Genomic DNA, 19,469 nt, shown 5'->3' with positions numbered 1-19,469 from the left:
AAAAAGCAGCCATTGTCTAACTGAATTGTAGAACATTTACAAGATGCTTATTAGTCCACCTGTCTTCCTCTGTAAGACATGGGAGATTAGTTCTCTCTAAATCAAAGTAAATTACACCTTGTTAATACGAGTCAATCTTACTACTTATGTCTTGCTCAATGTTTTTCCTGAGTGACATAAAAAAGTTTAGCATGCTCAACACTACTAAAAAGATCTAATAGGAAGATTTATATGTTTTAATACAATCTGGGCATTCCAACAGTTTTAAAAATAATCAGAATTAAATGATTCGATTTTGTAACTTGCTTTTCTATTTATTTTACTACGATTCCTTTCAGCTGTTTTTTGACCACTGGTCAGACCACTATGTTCACTTAACTAAATCATTCAATTTTCCTCCTGCTTAAGTTAAACAATATTACTGAAGACGTGGAGTTTGCATCAATGCTACTCAGGGACTTTATTCTCATTTTGTAAAGAAAGCAATGTCATAAAAAGAGAAAATCTTAAGTCAATTCTCAGTTATCATTTCGCCACTATAAATAAGCCAAAATAGTCCACTATCAAGAATTCAATTCACAGATGAGCTTTAAAACAGAAATTGCTGGAAAATCTCAGCAGGTCTGGCAGCGCAGAAAAATCAGAGTTAACATTGTGGCACAGTGATCCTTCAAGGGAACCTGAACAGGACCTGAAACGTTAACTTGGATTTCTTGCCACTGATTCTGCCAGATCTGCTGAGATTTTCTAGCAATTTCTATTTTGTTTCTAATTTTCAGCACCTGCCGTTCTTCCGGTTTTTCATTAATGAGCTTGGCAGGAGGGTCAAGGACAGGTCATGCAAAAACATAATTAAGTTGAGAAAAAGTAACGTTGTGGAATAAATGGTTACAACAGACAACATAAATGGAGATGTTGCGACAATAGAAAGAACGCTTTCTTGAAAATTTATTTGAGTTTCTGGAACAAACGAAGGAGCTGATTATAACTCCAAGTTTTTGGAATTCACATTTCAACCAAATGAATATGCATGAAGATATGCGATATGGTTATGCTGAAAACAGGTCATAGAGATGTACAACATGGAAACAGACCCTTTCGGTCCAAATTGTCCATGCCGACCAGATATCCCAACCCAATCTAGTCCCACCTGCCAGCACCCAGCCCATATCCCTCCAAACCCTTCCTATTCATGTACCCATCCAGATGCCTTTTAAATGTTGCAATTGTACCAGCCTAGAAAAATCAGCTACATTAGAGAACAACTGCAAATCCCAATTTCAAACAATAACAGTCAGTGGTAAATCAATTTCATAATAAACAGTGTTACTTTAACTAGCGAATATTATGAAGAACATGGTTCTGCAGTTTACAATTTCACTTTAGAATAATAATTAGCTGCAGTAACCAGCTGTCAGGGCAGCTGTAGCGTGCTGCAACAAATCAACCACAGCTGTAAAGTAATGGTAAATAGTTGATCCTTCCGGTATGTAACAGTTTGCACAATAGTTGAAGTGAGCAAGTATAAACCTGTAAAGTGGAACAGAAAAGGAAATAAGGCATAAACAGCTGCTTTAAATAGTCAAAACGTAGTACACAAGTCAACTGGTTATGAACAGCTTACACTACACTTCAGTACTATGTTGTTCCAAACTGCCAAAACATTAGTTGCAATGCTATTTGGCAAGTTTCCAAGTGAAAAATCTTGCAGTAAATCCTTACTAATATTGTAAACTTTCACACTAAATCTGTAGCTTCTAAAAGTATGCTGATGTAGTTTTTGTGCAAGCCAAAATATTCATGAGTTTATGCAAAATACAAAATTCAATCTCCATAGTTTAAAAAAATAAATAATATATTCCACCCAAACTGTGCTCTGAATGTCGATGCTTTTATAGAATATTTTGCTATGATTAAGAAAATTATAATCAGGTCATTTACTGTATTTTTACCTGTATTATCATCACCATCTGTTACATCATCATCATCATCCTCCTCCTGTTCAGATTCTGCACCGCTATCATTGCCTTCAACCTTTCCATTCATCTTATTACAGTTCTTGGGTGAGCTGAAAACATTGCCAAGATCTGGATATTTAAGAAAAAGAAACTAGATAAATGTATCAAATATGGAACAAGGGCAAACTGCAAATATCAGAAATTTTGCATGATCTAAGAAGTATCTCTACTAAATTCCATATACCAATTAATTTTGTTGGACTGAAGAGTGGCAGATGGAGTTTAATTTAGATAAATGCGAGGTGCTGCATTTTGGGAAAGCAAATCTTAGCAGGACTTATACACTTAATAGTAAGTTCCTTGGGAGTTTTGCTGAACAGAGACCTTGGAGTGCAGGTTCATAGTTCCTTGAAAGTAGAGTTGCAGGTAGATAGGATAGTAAAGGCAGCATTTGGTATGCTTTCCTTTATTTGTCATTGAATATAGGTGGAGGTCATGTTGTGGCTGTGCAGAATGTTGGTTAGACCACTTTTGGAATATTATGTGCATTTCTGGTCTCCTTCCATCGGGAGGATTGTGTGAAACTTGAAAGGGTTCAGAAAAGATTTACGAGGATTTGAGCTATTGGGAGAGGCTGAATAAACTGGGACTGTTTTCCCTGGAGCGTGAAGGCTGAGGGGTGACCTCAGATTTATAAAATCATGAGGGGCATGGATAGGATAAACAGACAAAATATTTTCCCTGGGGTGGGGGAGGGCACAGGTTTAAGTTGAGAGGGGCAAGATATAAAAGGGATCTAAGGGGCAATATTGCAACACCTAAGGGTGGTGCAATTGTGGAATGAGCTGCCAGAGAAAGTGGAGGAGGCTGGTACAACTGCAACATTTAAAAGGCCTCTAGATAGGTATATAAATAGGAAGGGCTTAGAGGGATATGGCCAAGTGCTGGCAATTGGGACTAAGTTAGGTTAGGATATCTGGTTGACATGGACGAGTTGACCAAAGGGTCTGTATCAGTGCTGTACATCTCCATGGCTCTATGATGCTTATGTGCGCTCACTCAGAACCTGAACTCCAGGTCATTGTCAACTCCTACTCCAAAACATAATGAAACAATGGGCATTTTATTATATATATTAAAAAATGTAAAATTCACTTCAAACCAGCTCTAAAAATCACAATACAACTAAACACAGAGTAAAATCAAGCAGAGGTCCTGGAAGGTTTAGTACATGTATCTTGGGAGCCAACTGTCAATAAAAGCAAACACAGACAAAAATTACCACCACCTCCAAGGTGCCAGTTTTGCTTTTGGTAAACTGAAGAAAATAATATTGGAGGACAAAATATCTTTAACATGGTAGCTGTCACCTAACATGAGAAGTCAAGCCTTTTAAATATAAAAAATATAGCCACAGTTTTAACTTGAATTAGAAAGACAATTTTTGCAGCAATCAAAATATAAAAGTATGACCTACGGTTTAAACGCTTTGATCTATGCAAGTTTGTTGAGCAATTACTGTTACATTGGTTGAGTGAATTAAAAAGAGCAAAATTAATTTTTTTGGGGGTTAAAAAATAATTCAACTTAGAACAATTAGTTTTTGTTTTGTGCAAAGTGCCTTTAACCTTAAATGCTATTTACTGAAGGTTGCTGCAGCAGCAAAACTAAACAAAGGCAATTTTTTAAATTGCTCTGTTTCAAATTCAAACTGAACATTATAACCATGACATAACCACAGCACCCAAGGATCAACTCTGGACTAAATGGTAACTTTAATACCCTTGTAACTTTTATAGGTGCTCCATCAAGAGCATTCTGTCTGGATGTCTCACTACCTGGTCTGGCAACTGTACCATTCAAGATCGGAAAAGGTTACAGAGAGTGGTGAACTCAGCCCCGGCAATCACAAAGGCCAACCTCCGATCTATAGAATCCATCTACCAGGCCTGCTGTCAAGGAAAGGCTGCCAGTATTCTCAAAGATCCATCCCACCCTAGCAATGTTTTTCTCCAACCTCTACCATCAGGGAGAAGGTACAGAAGCCTGAACACATGCACTAACCAGTTTCAAAACAGTTTCTACCCTACTGTTGTCAGGATACTGAATGGACACTCAAACTCTTAACATTCGCCTGTACCTGTGTTTTTGTTTTTGCCCCCTGTTTACCTATTATTTACTTATTTGGGCTACTTAACTCTGGTAATCTGTATAGCTTGCAAGACAAAATGTTCGCACTGTACCTCAGAACACGTGACAATAAATTCAATTCAGTTCAATTCAAATTCAATTTCATTTTCCCCACATTGAAAACTGAACTTCACACATATAATCATGTTTATTCATCCCCCAAAGGCCCTCTCAGATGTGTCTGTGCCTTAATGTTGACGTCTATGGTGGATTTTTTATTTGAAATTATCCAAGTTTCAGAAAATGCTTTCAACAGATGTAAAATGTTCCATTCATGCAAAAGAAAAATGCATTTGAAATAATCCTTACCTTCAAGTGATTTAATCACTTTCTCCAATCGGCCTGCATAGTCAACGCAGGATGCAGAAAGTAGAACATCAGAACACATTATTAAAATGTGCTTGAAACAAACGATAAAGTAATGTTCTTTTTACAGCAGAAAATATTATTTTCTTGTAGTGTTAAGGTAAACATAAACAAAGAGTTCAAACAATTAATTGAAGTTAATAGAAACATTATATGACTTTCTAAAATATCTAACCTGATGAGATTGCATAAGGCGATATTGGTTGTTTTTTGTCATCAACAAGTTCATAGAATGGACCAAGAACACGAAGCAGTTCCTCCACCTCCTCAGTCATTGGCATGGATTCAAGGATCTATAATGTGAAAAACAGATAATTCATAATCTACCATTCAGCAACTCTGAACTCTATTCTATGCCTGGAAAAGAACACTGAAGTAGGGCTGGAAAATTCTATTCACCAGTAAGTTTGACATCTGGAACTGCAAGAAAATAGCTTAAGTCTTGTTCTTCTCCCATCATTGCAGCATGTCTTCTATTTAGGCCCTCCAGAAAAAACATGGTTGAATCAAGCATGAGAAACGGAAGGAAATAGCAAGCAGCAAAGCAAGAAGCAATTTACAAGACGCAATTCATATACTTGACTCACAATGCTGGAAATAATCACAAGTTCAAGTTCTGCAATTCCCATGTATTACAAATATCACAAAAATGAATTAATTTTAGTAAGGTTAGACAGGGTACATACTGAACGATTGTTTCCCCTTGTGAGTGTGTCTAGGACCAGACGGCATAATATCAGAATAGAGGATCCTTCATTTAAGTCAAATTTCTTCTGTCAGAGCATCACCAATCTGTGGAATTCTCCACTGCAGAGGATTGTTATGGCTAAATCATTATGCATTTTCAAGGCTGAGGCAGACAGAGTTTTAATCAGCAAGGGAATCAAGAGTTATGGGGAAAAAGCAAGAAAGTAGAATTGAGGGTTTTTAGAACAGCCGTGGCCTCATTGAATGGGCTGAATGGTTTCAATGGGCTGAACTGCCCAATCTGCTCTAACGTCTTATATCAAGATTAGAGTGGTGCTGGAAATGCACAGCAGGTCAGGCAGCATCTGAGGAGCAGGAACATCGATGTTTTGAGCAGGAGTCCTTCTTCAAGAAGGAACCTCTAACGTCTTATAACCTTATGTAAATTGTAAAAAGTTGAGACGTCAGCACTAGTACCTTTCACAAACTACTTGTTACATCTTCCCAAACAGAGAAAGACTGATTTAATTCTACTCTGAGTCCTGTTTGGCCAGCCAATTTTCAAACAATACCTATACTCCTTCAAACTATACCCCAAGCTTTTATTTTCTGCAATAATCTTTTATATATGGTATCTTATCAAAAGGTAAAATCTAAGACAGTAAATCCACTGGTTCTCCTTTATATTACAGCATGATTACTTCCTCACAAAGAATCCAATAGATTGATTAAGTACCATTCCCATTCACAAAACCATGTTGACTGCCCAATTACCAAGGAGTTTTCTAAGTGTCCTGCTGTAACATTCAACAATAGCTAGCTTTTTGAATAAGTATATTTGCTATTTTCCAATCAAATGGATCTTTCCTCAAATCTACGGAATTTTAGAAAATTAAAAAGCACAAGCTTGCAAATCCTAGGATGAAGTCCATTAGGACCCAGGGGCTTATCAACTTGCAGTTCCAATATTTTGCACAGTATCATTTCTCCAGTCAGGCAAAGTGATAATGTAGTGGCAATGTGACTAGACAAGTAATCCAGATTCCCAGGCCAATGTTCTGAGGACACGGGGTCGAATCATGCCATAATTTGAATTTATTAAAATATGTGGAATAAAAAGCTGGCTTAATGATGACACAAAATGTAGAAAATACGGGCATAAGTAGGTCATTCAGCCCTTTGAACCTGCTCCACCATTCAATAAAATTGTGGACATCCATCTAATTCAGTACCACGTTCCTGCTTTCTCCCCATACTTTTGGCCCTGTGAACTATGTCTAACTCCTTCTCGAAAATAATCAATATTTTAGCTTCAACTGCTTTCAGTGGCAGATAATTCCACAGGCTCAAGATTAGAGTGGTGCTGAAAAAGTACAGCTGGTCAGGCAGCATCCGAGGAGCAGGAAAATTGACGTTTCGGGCAAAAGCCCTTCACAGGAACGGCTAATGAAGGGCTTTTGCCCAAAGCGTTGATTTTCCTATTCCTCAGATGCTGCCTGACCTGCTATGCTTTTCCAGAACCACACTAATCTTGACTCTGATCTCCAGCATCTGCAGACCTCACTTTTGCCTAATTCGACAGGCTCGCCATTCTCTGGGTGAAGTAATTTCTCATCTCAGTTCTAAATAACCTATCCCATATCCTTAGATCATGACCACTACCTCTAGATGCCCAATCATCAGGAATGCTCCTTCTGCTTTAGTGTGTCTAGTATTGTTAGAATTTTACGATTTCTATGAGATGACCTCTCATTCTTCTTCTAAATTCCAGTGAATATAGTTCTAACTGACCCAGTACCCCTTCATAGGTCATGACGACCATGCAACCCTTTCCAATTATCATAAAAATCCATCTGGTTCATTTATGCCCTTCAGGAAATATTCCATCCTTACCTGTTCTGGTGTCCATAGGATGAAAGAGCCACAGCATTGTGGATAATTCTAGACTGACCTCTGAGCAACTAGGGATGGGTAATAAATTCTGACTTAGCCAATTAACACCCATGCCATGAACGTTTTAAAAATAAAATCCGTAGCAATTTGTTTGTATTTCTCCAGCCTATTTCCTCAATTTACAGCTATTTCTTGGATGTTAATTTTAGCCTGAATACCTTCACATAAACCACATAATCCGACGGCATTTCCGCCACCACCCAAACGGACCCCACCACCAGGAATATATTTCCCTCCCCACCCATTTCCGCTTTCCGCAGAGACCGTTCCCTCCGTGACTACCTAGTCAGGTCCATGGCCCCCCAACAACCCACCCTCCCTTCCTGGCACCCTCCCCTGCCACCGCAGGAATTGCAAAACCTGCGCCCACACGTCCTCCCTCATCTCCATCCAAGGCCCCAAAGGTGCCTTTCACATCCATTAAAGTTTTACCTGTACATCCAATGTCATTTATTGTATCCGATGCTCCCGATGCGGTCTCCTCTACATTGGGGAGTCTGGACACCTCCTAGCAGAGCGCTTTAGGGAACATCTCCAGGACACCGGAGCAATCAATCCCACTGCCCTGTGGCCCAACATTTCAACTCTCCTTGCCACTCTGCCGAGGACATGCAGGTCCTGGGCCTCCTCCACCGCCACTCCCTCACCACCCAACACCTGGAGGAAGAATGCCTCATCTTCTGCCTTGGAACACTTCAACCCCATGGCATCAATGTGGATTTCACCAGTTTCCTCATTTCTCCTAGCTCCACCTCACCCCAGCTCCAACCTTCCAGCTCAGCACCATCCCATGACCTGTCCTACCTGCCTATCTTCCTTTCCACCTGTTCACTCCATCCTCCTCTCTGACTTATCACCCTCATCCCCACCCCCATTCACCCATTGTACCCTTTGCTACCTTCCCCACTCTCCTCTCTGACCTATCACCTCATCCCCACCCCCATTCACCTACTGTACTCTATGCTACTTTCTCCCCACTCCCACCCCACCCCCTCATTTATTTCTCCACTCTGCAGACACCCTGCAGACTCTGGTGTCCAGCATCTACAGACCTTGTTTTTACCTCGCATAATAAATACACCTATTCAAATCAAGTGCCCTATTCTTATTTGCATTCTTAGTTCCTCAAGCTCACTTTCTGTCAGATCAGCATTTACTTATTATCTGCTTTTTGAGGTAAAAATCTACAGAAGCTCCAGGAATCAATTTTAATATTTCCAGCTAGCTTTCTGTAATTTTCTCTCCTTATGAATTTTTATGTCATTCCTTTATTTTTACATTATGTCCAAATCTTCTGGCTTGTCACCCATCTTGGTACAGATTTTTTTTTAAAGTTTGATAGTACATTCAACTTGAAATTAATCATAGACAGTAATTCCTCCCTCTGGAATTTTGCTTTCTTTTTATGTTCTGGTAAAATGTGAAAGATGCATTCCTTTGTAGCTGTCACTTTAGAAAACTGCTGTAGAAAATCACACTGTAGAAGATCATGATTGAAAATTTCTATACCTGTTTGATTGAAAGTTTGCGTCATCCAAATAGTGTCCACAATTCATCAAACTCGCTATACCAACTCATGTTAGCGAAATACATATTATACCAGAATGCACCTTATGTCAAATTATCCCCTTAGGCATTTGTCACTACATCACAATTGACATATGCTCAACCTAACTTGTCAATTTGCTTTAGTGTCCTCAAAACCTTTGTTCTTTGAAGTTCATAATACAGTCTTGGAACTATTCTTCTCTCACTCAAAATGAACGTAAAATTCAATCACATCATGATCACTGTTACTTCATTGCCTTCATTACAAGGTCATTAAATCATCTCATCTTGCTGCACAATACCAAGACTTGTATAGCCTGCTCTCTGCTTAGTTTCTCAGAACATGCTTGGGAACCAGGCTGAAAACATTTTATGAAATCATCTACGCTACTTTGACCATCTGATTTTTTCAGTCTATGCATAGATTAAAACTGCCCATGATCGGTCCACTTTTCTGACAAGCTCCCACTATTTCTACCTTTATATTCCACCCTACAATGTAGTCACTGTTAGGGGTCCTGTATACCACATCTATAAATGACTTCTTACCTTTACCATTTCACATCTGCACTCAAACCACTTATTTTGCTGAATTTTGGTTATCCCTCTCTATTGTGGTAACACCATAATTAATTAATTGAGCTACCCTTCTACTTTTTCTTCACTTGTTGCCCTTCCCAAATGTCATTTACTGTTTAACATTTAGATTCCAATCTGTGTTAACCTGCAGCCTCTACCGACTTGCAGATCATATTTGTATTTCTAACTGCACTTATCTCAAGTTGATTAATGGTCATTTATTGATTTACTATTTGTGCTTTGCAATGTCAATAACTTATATTTATATAATACCTTTCACTTGGATAGATATCCATAGAGCTTTGTTCTAGCATTACCAAATAAAAGTGGACACCAAATCAAAATATAGAGTGTTTGGTGACATGGTGCATTGAGAACAACCTCTCTCTCAGCGTCAGCAATACTAAAGAACTGATCATTGATTTCAGAAAGAAAGGAGGAGAACACATCACTATCTGTATCAATGGAACAGAGGTCGAGAGGCTGGAGAGTGTCAAGTTCCACAGAGTGACAAGAACAGACAATCGGTCCTGGACTTCCCAAGTAGATGCGATGGATAAGCCAGCACAACATTTCTTATTCAGACAGCTCAGGATATTTGGCGCACCCATAAGGACCCTCACTGACTTTGACAGATGCATCAATGAAAGTATATTGTCCAGATGCATAATGGCCTGGTATGGCAACTGCTCTGCCCAAGACGGTAATAAACTACAGAAGGTGGTGTGTGTAGCCGAGACCATCGCGGCTGCCAACCTTCCATCCATGGACACAGAAAGGCTGTCAACATTACCAAGGACCAATTTTACGCTTGTAATGATCTCCTACAACCTCTCCCATCACACAGAAGATACAGAAGCCTGAACACATGCTGGTTCAGGAACAGCTTCTCCCTGGCCATTATTAGACTGATCAATGAACTCTCTAGCCTCAAATAATGCTGTCCTTACTAACATTGCTCTCTCCTAGTGCATGCCTGTGCAATGTAACCTGTATGCCTCTGTCATTCTGATCTGTATATCCTTGCTTACTCTGATTTGCCTGTACTGCTCGTAAACAAAGCTTTTCACTGTACTTTGGTACACGTCACAATAAATAAACCAAATCAAACCAAATCACATAAGGAAATATGACTGCAGATGATCATGAGCTTAGTCAAGAAGGAGCGAGCGAGAGCGAGAGAGATGTGCAGTCGTTAAGGAAAGACATTGCAGATCTTGAAAGGGTAACTTAAATGGCACAATCAACACTAACATGTCTTTTTCTATTATTGAACTTTTAAAAAAAAAGTGCACCAAAAATATTCTACAAATAATACTGATTAAGTGATACATCAAAAGTTTAAATAAAACAGTAAGGCATTTTAATTTTTTTCTACTGAGGAACAAAGATCTGCTGGGAAATTTCATTACATTTTAATTATGAAGTGAATATGCAGCAGTTATTTTTGTTAAACCTCAAGAGAAGTAGGTTAGAAATAGAGAGCCATACCTTGATTTTTAAATGGAAATTTAATGTTTACATTCACATTCACTAATGATGCAATATCTGTTTCTATAAATAAGCTGCTATTGGTGTTTTAATTCTCAAACCAGAATAGATGCCAACTAACTCCTCAATAACCAAATTACACGTAGTACACAACTCATATTGGAATTAAAATATAGCATTGCCTCCAGATTGTGATTTTTATTCTGAAACTGTGGGTAGGCAGGGCTCTGACCCCAGCTATATAGGGAAACAACTCTATATAGGCTTTCCCCTAACATCATCATATTTATGGGTAAGTGAAGATGTTGTTACAATGTGGTGATCCAGAACTCCAGGATAATGCTTTAGGCATATCATAGAATTCCTACAGTGTGGAAACAGGCCATTTTGCCCAACAGGTCCACACCTACCCTCTGGAGAATAACCCATCCAGACCCATCCTCTAACCTATTACTCAACACTAACCACTGACTAATGCACCTAACCTACACATCCCTGAACACTATGGGGAATTTAGCATGGCTGATTCGCCTAACCTGCACATCTTTGGATTGTGGGAGGAAACGCACACAGACACAGGGAGAATGTGCAAACTCCAAACAGACAGTTGCCGGAGGGTGAAATCAAACGCAGGTGAGGCAGCAGAGCTAGCCACTGAGCCACCCTAAATATGATTTGAATCCTATCATGGTAGGTGGTGAAATTTGAATTCAATAAAATCTGGAAGTTACAAGCAAGTCGAATGCAATCATGTAACCGTTGTCAATAACACTAATACCATTTGGTTCACTAATGTAATTTAAGGGAGGAAATTTGCATGTGACTGTAGGCCCACAGCAATGTGGTGGCTCTTAATTGGCCTCTGAAATGGCCTAGAGAACCCATCAGTTCAAGGTCAAATAGGAAAAAGGTAGCAAATTACAGCCTTGTTAGTGACACCTTTACTCCATAAAAAGGAAAGAAATTATCAAGATAGAGTTGCAGAGTCTCTCCTTCAATATGCACGGCAGGTGGAATATTTGGCTGACTAGCTGTTGGTTGATACAAGGTTTGTTTTGTTAACCTTCAAGGACAGACAAGAATGTAGATTTAAAGGACATGCAGAACTTTCATACATCCAACTCAACATTAGAAAAATAGAATTTAAAATATCCAACTGTACTAAACTCCTCCAGAGCCCTGACCATTGCTTTCATTGAACCAGTCCTGGTGATGACCTAAAACAGTGACATCATGTCTGGCATAATTCAAACCCATACCAACCCACACCTAGTCAGTCAAATATTCCATCTGCCATGCATACTGAAGGACAGACTCTGCAATATGCTGAGCACTTCCAAGACCTTGGCAGCTGCTCCTCTCAAAAGGCCAACGCTGACAAGGCAAACCAACACATCAGCTGTACTAGTTCAGCTTTATACAGTCAGTGGCATCCACTATTTGACAACAAAGACCTCTATAAAGTCCCAATGGATAAATCAGTGCCACGACCACACTCCTGTACCGCACTGGTGACCAGGACTGTGCTTCAATGACACAGAACAGCACACGTAAAATTCCATCATTAATGTCTCCACTTCATGATATGAACTCAACAGGATCTCCAAACAGCCCTCATGCCTTTCTGAAGCCAAGACTATAAATATTTAAGCAAAGGTCCTGCAAAATCGATTATGACAGATTGGCCACTGGGACTGGATAGCCAAAAAACATTGCCTCTGCCAGGTTTTGTTTTCTTAACTCTATTAATTTTTCAAAGAAGAGGAAAGAAGAGTATTCAAAGATACTCTGAAGCTCTCCATTAAGCACAATAGCATCAATGTTAACCAAAACAGAATTGTTGGCAAAACTCAGTGCTTCTGGTAGCATTCGTGGGGAAAAAAGCATAGTTGACATTTCATAATCAGAACTGAAGAGTTTCTGTTTTTGGTTCAGATCTCCAATATCTGTCGTTCTTTGTTTTATTTTAACTTCAATGCTAAGGTCTGGGAGGTCATCATTACCAACTGTTTAAAATGACGACAACTTGTTCATCAAAGTGCAAGCCCAAACATCTTAGTGATGAGGTAGCTCAGCTGCAGAGACAGCAAGAAAATGATGCAATTACTGCACTCTGGTTTCTACAATCTTGTGGGATGCCCTGCTGCATGTAACCAAAGATCTGCAGTTAGGAGTTAACCTGTTCAGTGACATTAAAGTCCAGAGCAGAAACTCCATCTTGAATACATGCCATTTTCGATCAGCCACCTCTGGTGCCGAATAGAAAATGTGTCTGCAAAAGAAAGTAACCACTGAAGTTCCATGAGCATTATCATTTTAAAAATGTTGAAAGCATGCAACAGATTGTCTGTGGCAGTGAAAACACAAAAATGCTGGAAGTCACAGAAGGTCAGGCAGCATCCATGGAGAGAGAGCAAGTTAATGTTTTGAGCCTAGGTGACTCTTCATCAGAGCTGAAGAAGTGGCATTTAGACTCAAAATGTTAGCTTGCTCTCTGTCTATGGATGCTCCCTGACCCACTATGATCTCCAGTATTTTTTGATTTAAATACAGATTCCAACATCTGCAGAAATTTGTTCCTACCTGGCTGTGTTGGTATCACGTTATCTGATAATACAAAACTCTGAGGGCTGCTAATGAGTAGAAAGGAACTTGACTATCTTGAGAGCAGCTAGGACCAATTACAATGAGAGGTGAATTTTGATTGGGAGGAACTAATAAATGTGTGTTTCATGAAATTCAATGTTAATGCTGAAAAATTGTGAACGATTTAAGAATAGTTGGTGAGGAAAGTGGTCTTAGGTTACAGGAGGATATAAACAAGTTGCTTAGATGGATATCTCTGTGGCAGATGGAATTTAACACTGAAAAGTGTGAGATGATGCAGTTTCAAAGAAGTAAGATGACAAGGGAATACTCTGAACGGCAGGATGCTAGGAAGCTCAGGGGAACAGACAGCTCTTGGGATACTTGTCCACAGATCCCTGAAGGTGGCAGGACACGTTATTAGGGTAGTTCAAAAGGATACTTTTAAGAGCAGAGAGGCTATGTTGGAGCTGTATAGGATTTTGGTTAGGTCACAGCTGAAGCACTGTTTGCAGTTCTGGTCACCGAAATATAAGAATGACGTGATTGTACTGGAGTTGGTGTAGAGAAGCTTCACCACATTGTTGCCTGAAATGGTGCAGTTCAGCTATAAAGAAAATCTGGATAAGCTCAGGTTGTTTTCTCTGGAGTACAGACAGACTAGCTGAGAGGGGACCTGATTGAAGTGTATAAGATTATGAGGTTAAAAAAAATCACACAACACCAGGTTATAGTCCAACAGGTTTAATTGGAAGCACACTAGTTTTCGGAGCAACGCTCCTTCATCAGGTGATTGTCATGAAGATTATGAGGGGTATGGATACACCTAATAGGAAACAGCTCTTTCCTAGTTGGAGGGTCAATTACAAGGGGACAAAGTTTTAAGGTGGAATGCAGGAGAGTCAGAGGGGATGAGGAAAAGTTTTTCACCCAGAGGATGGTGGGAATCTGGAATGCACTGCCTGGGAGGATAATTGAGGTAGGAAAAGTTACAACCTTTAAAAAGTACTTGGTAGAGTTCTTGAAATGTCATAATATTCAAGGATTTGGACCAGGTGCTATAAAAAGTGGGACTAGTGAGGATTTGAATAGTTTTCTGTCAGTGCAGACTCAAATGGGTCAAAAGGCTGTACTATAAAATCCTTCAGCCATATTGGCTCAAAGCTCCAGAATTCCTTCCATAAACTTATTAACTTTTCTTAAAATCTCTTGTTTGACCAAATGTTTCTACAGCCCTCCTATTATGACCTTCATTTGCTCAATATCAAGCTTTGCCTAATTATGTTTCTATCAAGTACCTTGGATTGTTTTTTAGAATAATGGTACAACATAACTGTAATTAATTTATTCAAAACACAGAAACAAAATAAAACAAAAACACCTTTAGACAGTTTCTCAATTTAAAGCAATTGGACATAAGTAAGATTCTTCTTAGCAAATCAATTTTATTTTAGGTGCAAATTTGAGCAAAAATGAAATTGCTCCTTGGTAGATGTCCACAATCTGTTCAGTTGCAGTACTGATTCAATGTTTGGTCTGATCCTTAAAATACAAAATGCTGTATTTGCAGTATATTTACACATAGATCTAACTTACATTTTTTTAAAAACTCAACGCTTCCAAAAAAAGCCAGGGACTGCTACAGAAAGCAAGCAGAGAGTTATGCCAAGTGAAAAGAGTAAAAACAGAATTGTATATGATTTTGGCAAGAACAGGTGAGGATGATTGTTACTTCACATTAATTAGTAAACAGATTTATTGTGACTAATACATACTCCAACTTCATACAAAGCTTCAAATCCTCATCATTCTTGCATATGACTTTTGAATAATGAGCTACGCTTTGACATTATATGCAGTGTAAAACGAGGAAGAAACATTTACATCAATGTTCTGTTCCAGCATTTTGTTGTTTAGTAAAATGTTGTTTAATTTGATGGCCTGTTCTTTATTTTCCTTTCAGAATTGTGAAAAGTTTCAGCTTAGTTACTATTACCCAGTTTTAAAGATTAACCAAGTGTAATAACAGCCTTCCATCAAATTTGGAAGCAAATTTTGTAAATGATGGTATTCCTGGTACAGTACCACCTTTTACACACATAGCAATATGTTAGAGCTCTGTGCCCATTTTCTGACTAAGTTTCAAGCTCAAACACGACATACACACACCTTTTCAACATGCTGACTTTCTCCAGTCAGCACTTTCCAAATGAGATGAAAATTAAGGCAGTGTAGGAAGCTACTAGGACTTTTTCTTCATTCAAATATAATAGATGAAATTCCATCTGCAAATACTGTACTAATAAACAAAATCTAATTCAAAGCATTTTAAAATAAAAGAAAACAAAACAGAGCAAAACACTTCAAAATGGAGTATAATAGGGTATTATTATATGGAGGTGATAGTCAGGTGGTATTATGTTAGGAGAAAGGGACAACTACAGATGCTGGAGATTAGAGTTGTGTGGCAAAGCAAGCATGTCAGGCAGCATCTGAGGAGCAGGAGAATCAATGTTTCGGGCATAAGCCCTTCATCAGGAACGAGGGTTGTGGATCGGGGCTGAGAGATAAATATGAGGGAGGCTGGGGGGAAAGATACCTGGGAAAGCGATAGGTGGATTGGGGGGAGTTGCTAGGAGAGCGCTAGGTGGATGAAGGTGAGGAAAAAGGTAATAGGTCAGAGGGGGCAGTGATGGACAATAATGGTATTATTGCTAGACTATTAATGCAGAAACCCAGCTAATATTCTGGGGACCGTGGTTCAAATCTTGCCACAGTCAATGCAAAATTTGAATTCTCAGCCCTTGTGTGCACAGCTGTAGTGTCTCTACCCTGGATCTGGAAGGCTGGGTTCAAGTTCCACCTGTTGCCCACTCCATCACCAACATCTTGCTGTGTATGGACAAGGACTACATCACTATCTGAGGTATTGCCAGTGATTTTAGAAATTGTCCAATGAACATTCCACTTCTGACATATGAAGCAAATTAAATGGTTGGGCTTTGGAACCTGCAGAGATGTTCTGAAGCCCCAGTTACTGACCTTTAACAAGCATAAACATTTTCCTTTGTGCTACGCATGAACTTAAGAGAACTTTCCTACTGATTCCAGTTGCTAGGGCTCCTTGATGTCATTCTCAGTCAAATGCAGACTTGATGTTAAAGGACTGTCACTCTCACCTCACTTCCAGAATTCAATTCTTCTGTTCATTTTTTGAAACAAGGCTGTAATGATGTCAAGATCGGAGTAGCCCTGGCAGAATCCAAGCTCAGTGTCAGTTATTGCTAAGCAGATACTGCTTGACAGCACTGTTGAAAATCCCTTCCATGATTTTACTGATGATCAGCTGATGGACAAGTAGCATGGGGCTGGGTTGGATTTGTCCATAGGACCTGGACATGCTTCCACATTGTCAAATAGATTTTAGCGATAGTAGAATAGCTTGGATACAGGCACAGCAAGTTCTGAAGCACATATCTTCAATACTATTGCTAGAGTGTTGCCAAGGCCCACAGCCTTTGCAGTATCCAGTGCCTTCAGCCATTTCTTGATATCCTATGGAGTGCATCAAATTGACTAAAGATTGGCATGCTGCAGATTCTGTAGGAATCTGAGATAGATCATTCACTTGACAATTCTGGCTGAAAACTGCTGACAATGCTTCAGTCTTCTCTTTTGTATGGATATGTTGAGCTCTCCCATCTTTAGCACAGAGCTATTTGTGGAGTTTTCTCCTCCAGTGAGTTTTACAATTGTCCATCACCATTCACAACTGGATGCAGCAGGACTCCAGAGTTTAGAACAGATCCACTGGTTGGGAAGCTGTTAGCTCTATCGCTTGCTACTTTTGTCACTTATCATACAAGTAGTCATGTTTTGTAGTTTCAACAGCTGGACTGCTAATTTTTTAGGTATAGCCAATGCTGCTCTTGGCATGTCCTCCTGCTCTCTTCCTGGAATCAGATTTGAACTCCTAGCTTGATGGTAATGGTAATGTGGGGGATTTGCCAAGCAATGAGGTTGGAGATTGTGTTGAAGTACCATTCTCCTGCTGTTGACAGCCCACAGCGTCTTGTGGGCAAATGCATCTGTGACAAACATATCAGTGAGGATGGGGTCAAGTATGTTTTTCCCTTTTATTGACTCCTACCTCACCTCAGCATCCCTAGTCTTGCTTTCCTAAAAATAAATATTTGGATTATAAGTTTAGAATTTGTGTTTCTCATCTCTACCCTAAACAAAACTGGAATTGGCAGTTTTCCAATTTATGGCACCTCTTCCTTTAATACCAGAATGTCCAACTCCACCTTCCTCTTCCCTGCCCATTTGTGTAGCTCTCACATTCCCATCCATCAGGCTGTCTCCCAGCTTTTCTGTCTCTTGTCTCTCTCTGTCTGGGTCCTTCCTTCCCACTACTGTCTATCCATCCTTCTGGCTCCCTCCCTCATTCCCTTTTGGCCTTTGAGCTTCCTCGGTTTGTAAACTTGTATTCCACTGAGTAATTTATTCCATGTGATTTTGGCTTGCCTTACGTCTCTGGCACTTCATATTCCCTGCTGAAGATCAATGCAAAATAATTTATATGAATTCACACCACAATGGAATTCAAGTACCGAAAAGTCATTAGTTTCTTTACTTACTCACACATTGTTTCCTTCATCCCAAAAATTAAAAGCAGCTTTCACAATTATAACAATAATTTTCTTGGAATAACAGACACATTCTGGGATATATCAACATTTACATGGATCCCTGAAAGTGTATAATTACATTTGTGGTTTAGTCACAATTATCAGCTGAGCTTCAAAAATCTGTGCAATAATTTATCCTACCTTTTTCATTTCCTCAACATAGGCAATCATAGCTTCTTCTTTTGACATGTCTCCCAGGGAATTCCAAGCATCCCTATTATAAACACAGGAAGGCATTTCTTTTAATGAGTTATGACAAAATGCAAACCAATTTTCAAGCTCCAACCATATTAAACCACATCCAGCAAATTTCAAATTTAAATCTTCAAAGCCCAGTGGAAAGAATTTATTACGATAAATGTCAGGCAACTTAAATTTAAAGGAAATGCCCAACTTGACAAATGAAATTTTCTGCTCTTTCCTCTTCCTCCAACTTTTACACTCAATGACACAAATATCTCCACATCAGAGGCAGTTTAGAGAAAGTTTATACCAGGTTGATTTCTGGAATCAAGAGATTGTCTTATAATGAAAGACTGAGCAATTTGGGCCTATTACATTTACGGTAGAGATGAAAGACAGTTAATTTTACTAAGAGATAATTCGACTGGGATAACACAACGATCATAGGACAAGCTAAATAAAGAACAGCCAGAGAATTTCTAGAAACATGGCACTCATCCACGGACTGCATCAAAAAGCACATAGGCCTAGACCCAATATACCAACCACTACAACGAACAACCAGAAGTCACAGGAACTGAACCAAATAAATTCCAGAAAACAGCACAGCAGCGCTTCACAGGAAGCTCCAAAGCACTGAGGATGTCATCTAGACTGAGGACAAAACAGTTGCAGATCAACTTCCCAACTCGGCAAACATACCCATAGCTACAAAAGAAATAATATTCTGAAGGTCTTGACAGGGAAGAAATTGAAAAGATGTTTTTTTTTCTCATGAAGGAATCTGCAACTATAAGGCAAATTTTCAAAATAAAGTGTTACTACTTCAGAGATTAGAAGGAATTTATTTTCTCAGAGGGTGATAAATCTTACAAATTCTTTATTCAGAGAGCTTTGGAGGCCGAGTCACTGAATACATTAAAGACCAAAGCCAGCCTACTTCTGATCTACGGAGAGAATGTCTCTGGAGCACAGGCAGAAAAGTGAAGCTAAGGTCAAGATTGGATCAGCACACAATCTTCTTGAATAATGGAGCACGCTCAAGGGACTGAATGGCTCATCCTTCTGTTTTTATTTTATCCAACAAAAAAACCAAATGAATTTAAATTCCTAATTTACAAATCATTGAACTATTATCTATAATGAAACAAACTTGTTCATTTGGATTTAAGACTTCATCATTGTCTAACTCAAAACAACAATTTTCAGAGTTCTTACATGATTCTAAACAAATTAT

General features: G+C 39.1%; 1 protein-coding gene across 4 annotated transcripts in view; it reads right to left on the bottom strand.

Moving 5' to 3' along the window:
- Positions 1 to 19,469, bottom strand: part of acbd5a (acyl-CoA binding domain containing 5a) — a 75,510-nt gene that overhangs the window by 23,336 nt on the left and 32,705 nt on the right. For 3 of the 4 annotated variants that reach the window (XM_072576004.1, XM_072576007.1, XM_072576006.1), the window contains exons 3-6: positions 18,191 to 18,263; positions 4,690 to 4,807; positions 4,458 to 4,490; positions 1,953 to 2,087 (exon numbers count right to left, since the gene is read on the bottom strand). In XM_072576004.1, the coding sequence (XP_072432105.1) occupies positions 1,953 to 2,087; positions 4,458 to 4,490; positions 4,690 to 4,807; positions 18,191 to 18,263 (359 nt within the window). The remainder of the gene's footprint in view (positions 1 to 1,952; positions 2,088 to 4,457; positions 4,491 to 4,689; positions 4,808 to 18,190; positions 18,264 to 19,469) is intronic. The other variant, XM_072576005.1, reaches the window with a different exon arrangement.

The sequence above is a fragment of the Chiloscyllium punctatum genome, chromosome 8 (genome assembly GCF_047496795.1).
Source record: "Chiloscyllium punctatum isolate Juve2018m chromosome 8, sChiPun1.3, whole genome shotgun sequence".
NCBI classification, from domain to species: Eukaryota; Metazoa; Chordata; class Chondrichthyes; order Orectolobiformes; family Hemiscylliidae; genus Chiloscyllium; species Chiloscyllium punctatum.
The sequence above is the reverse complement of the archived record's forward strand: the minus strand, read 5'-3'. Positions and strand labels throughout refer to the sequence as shown.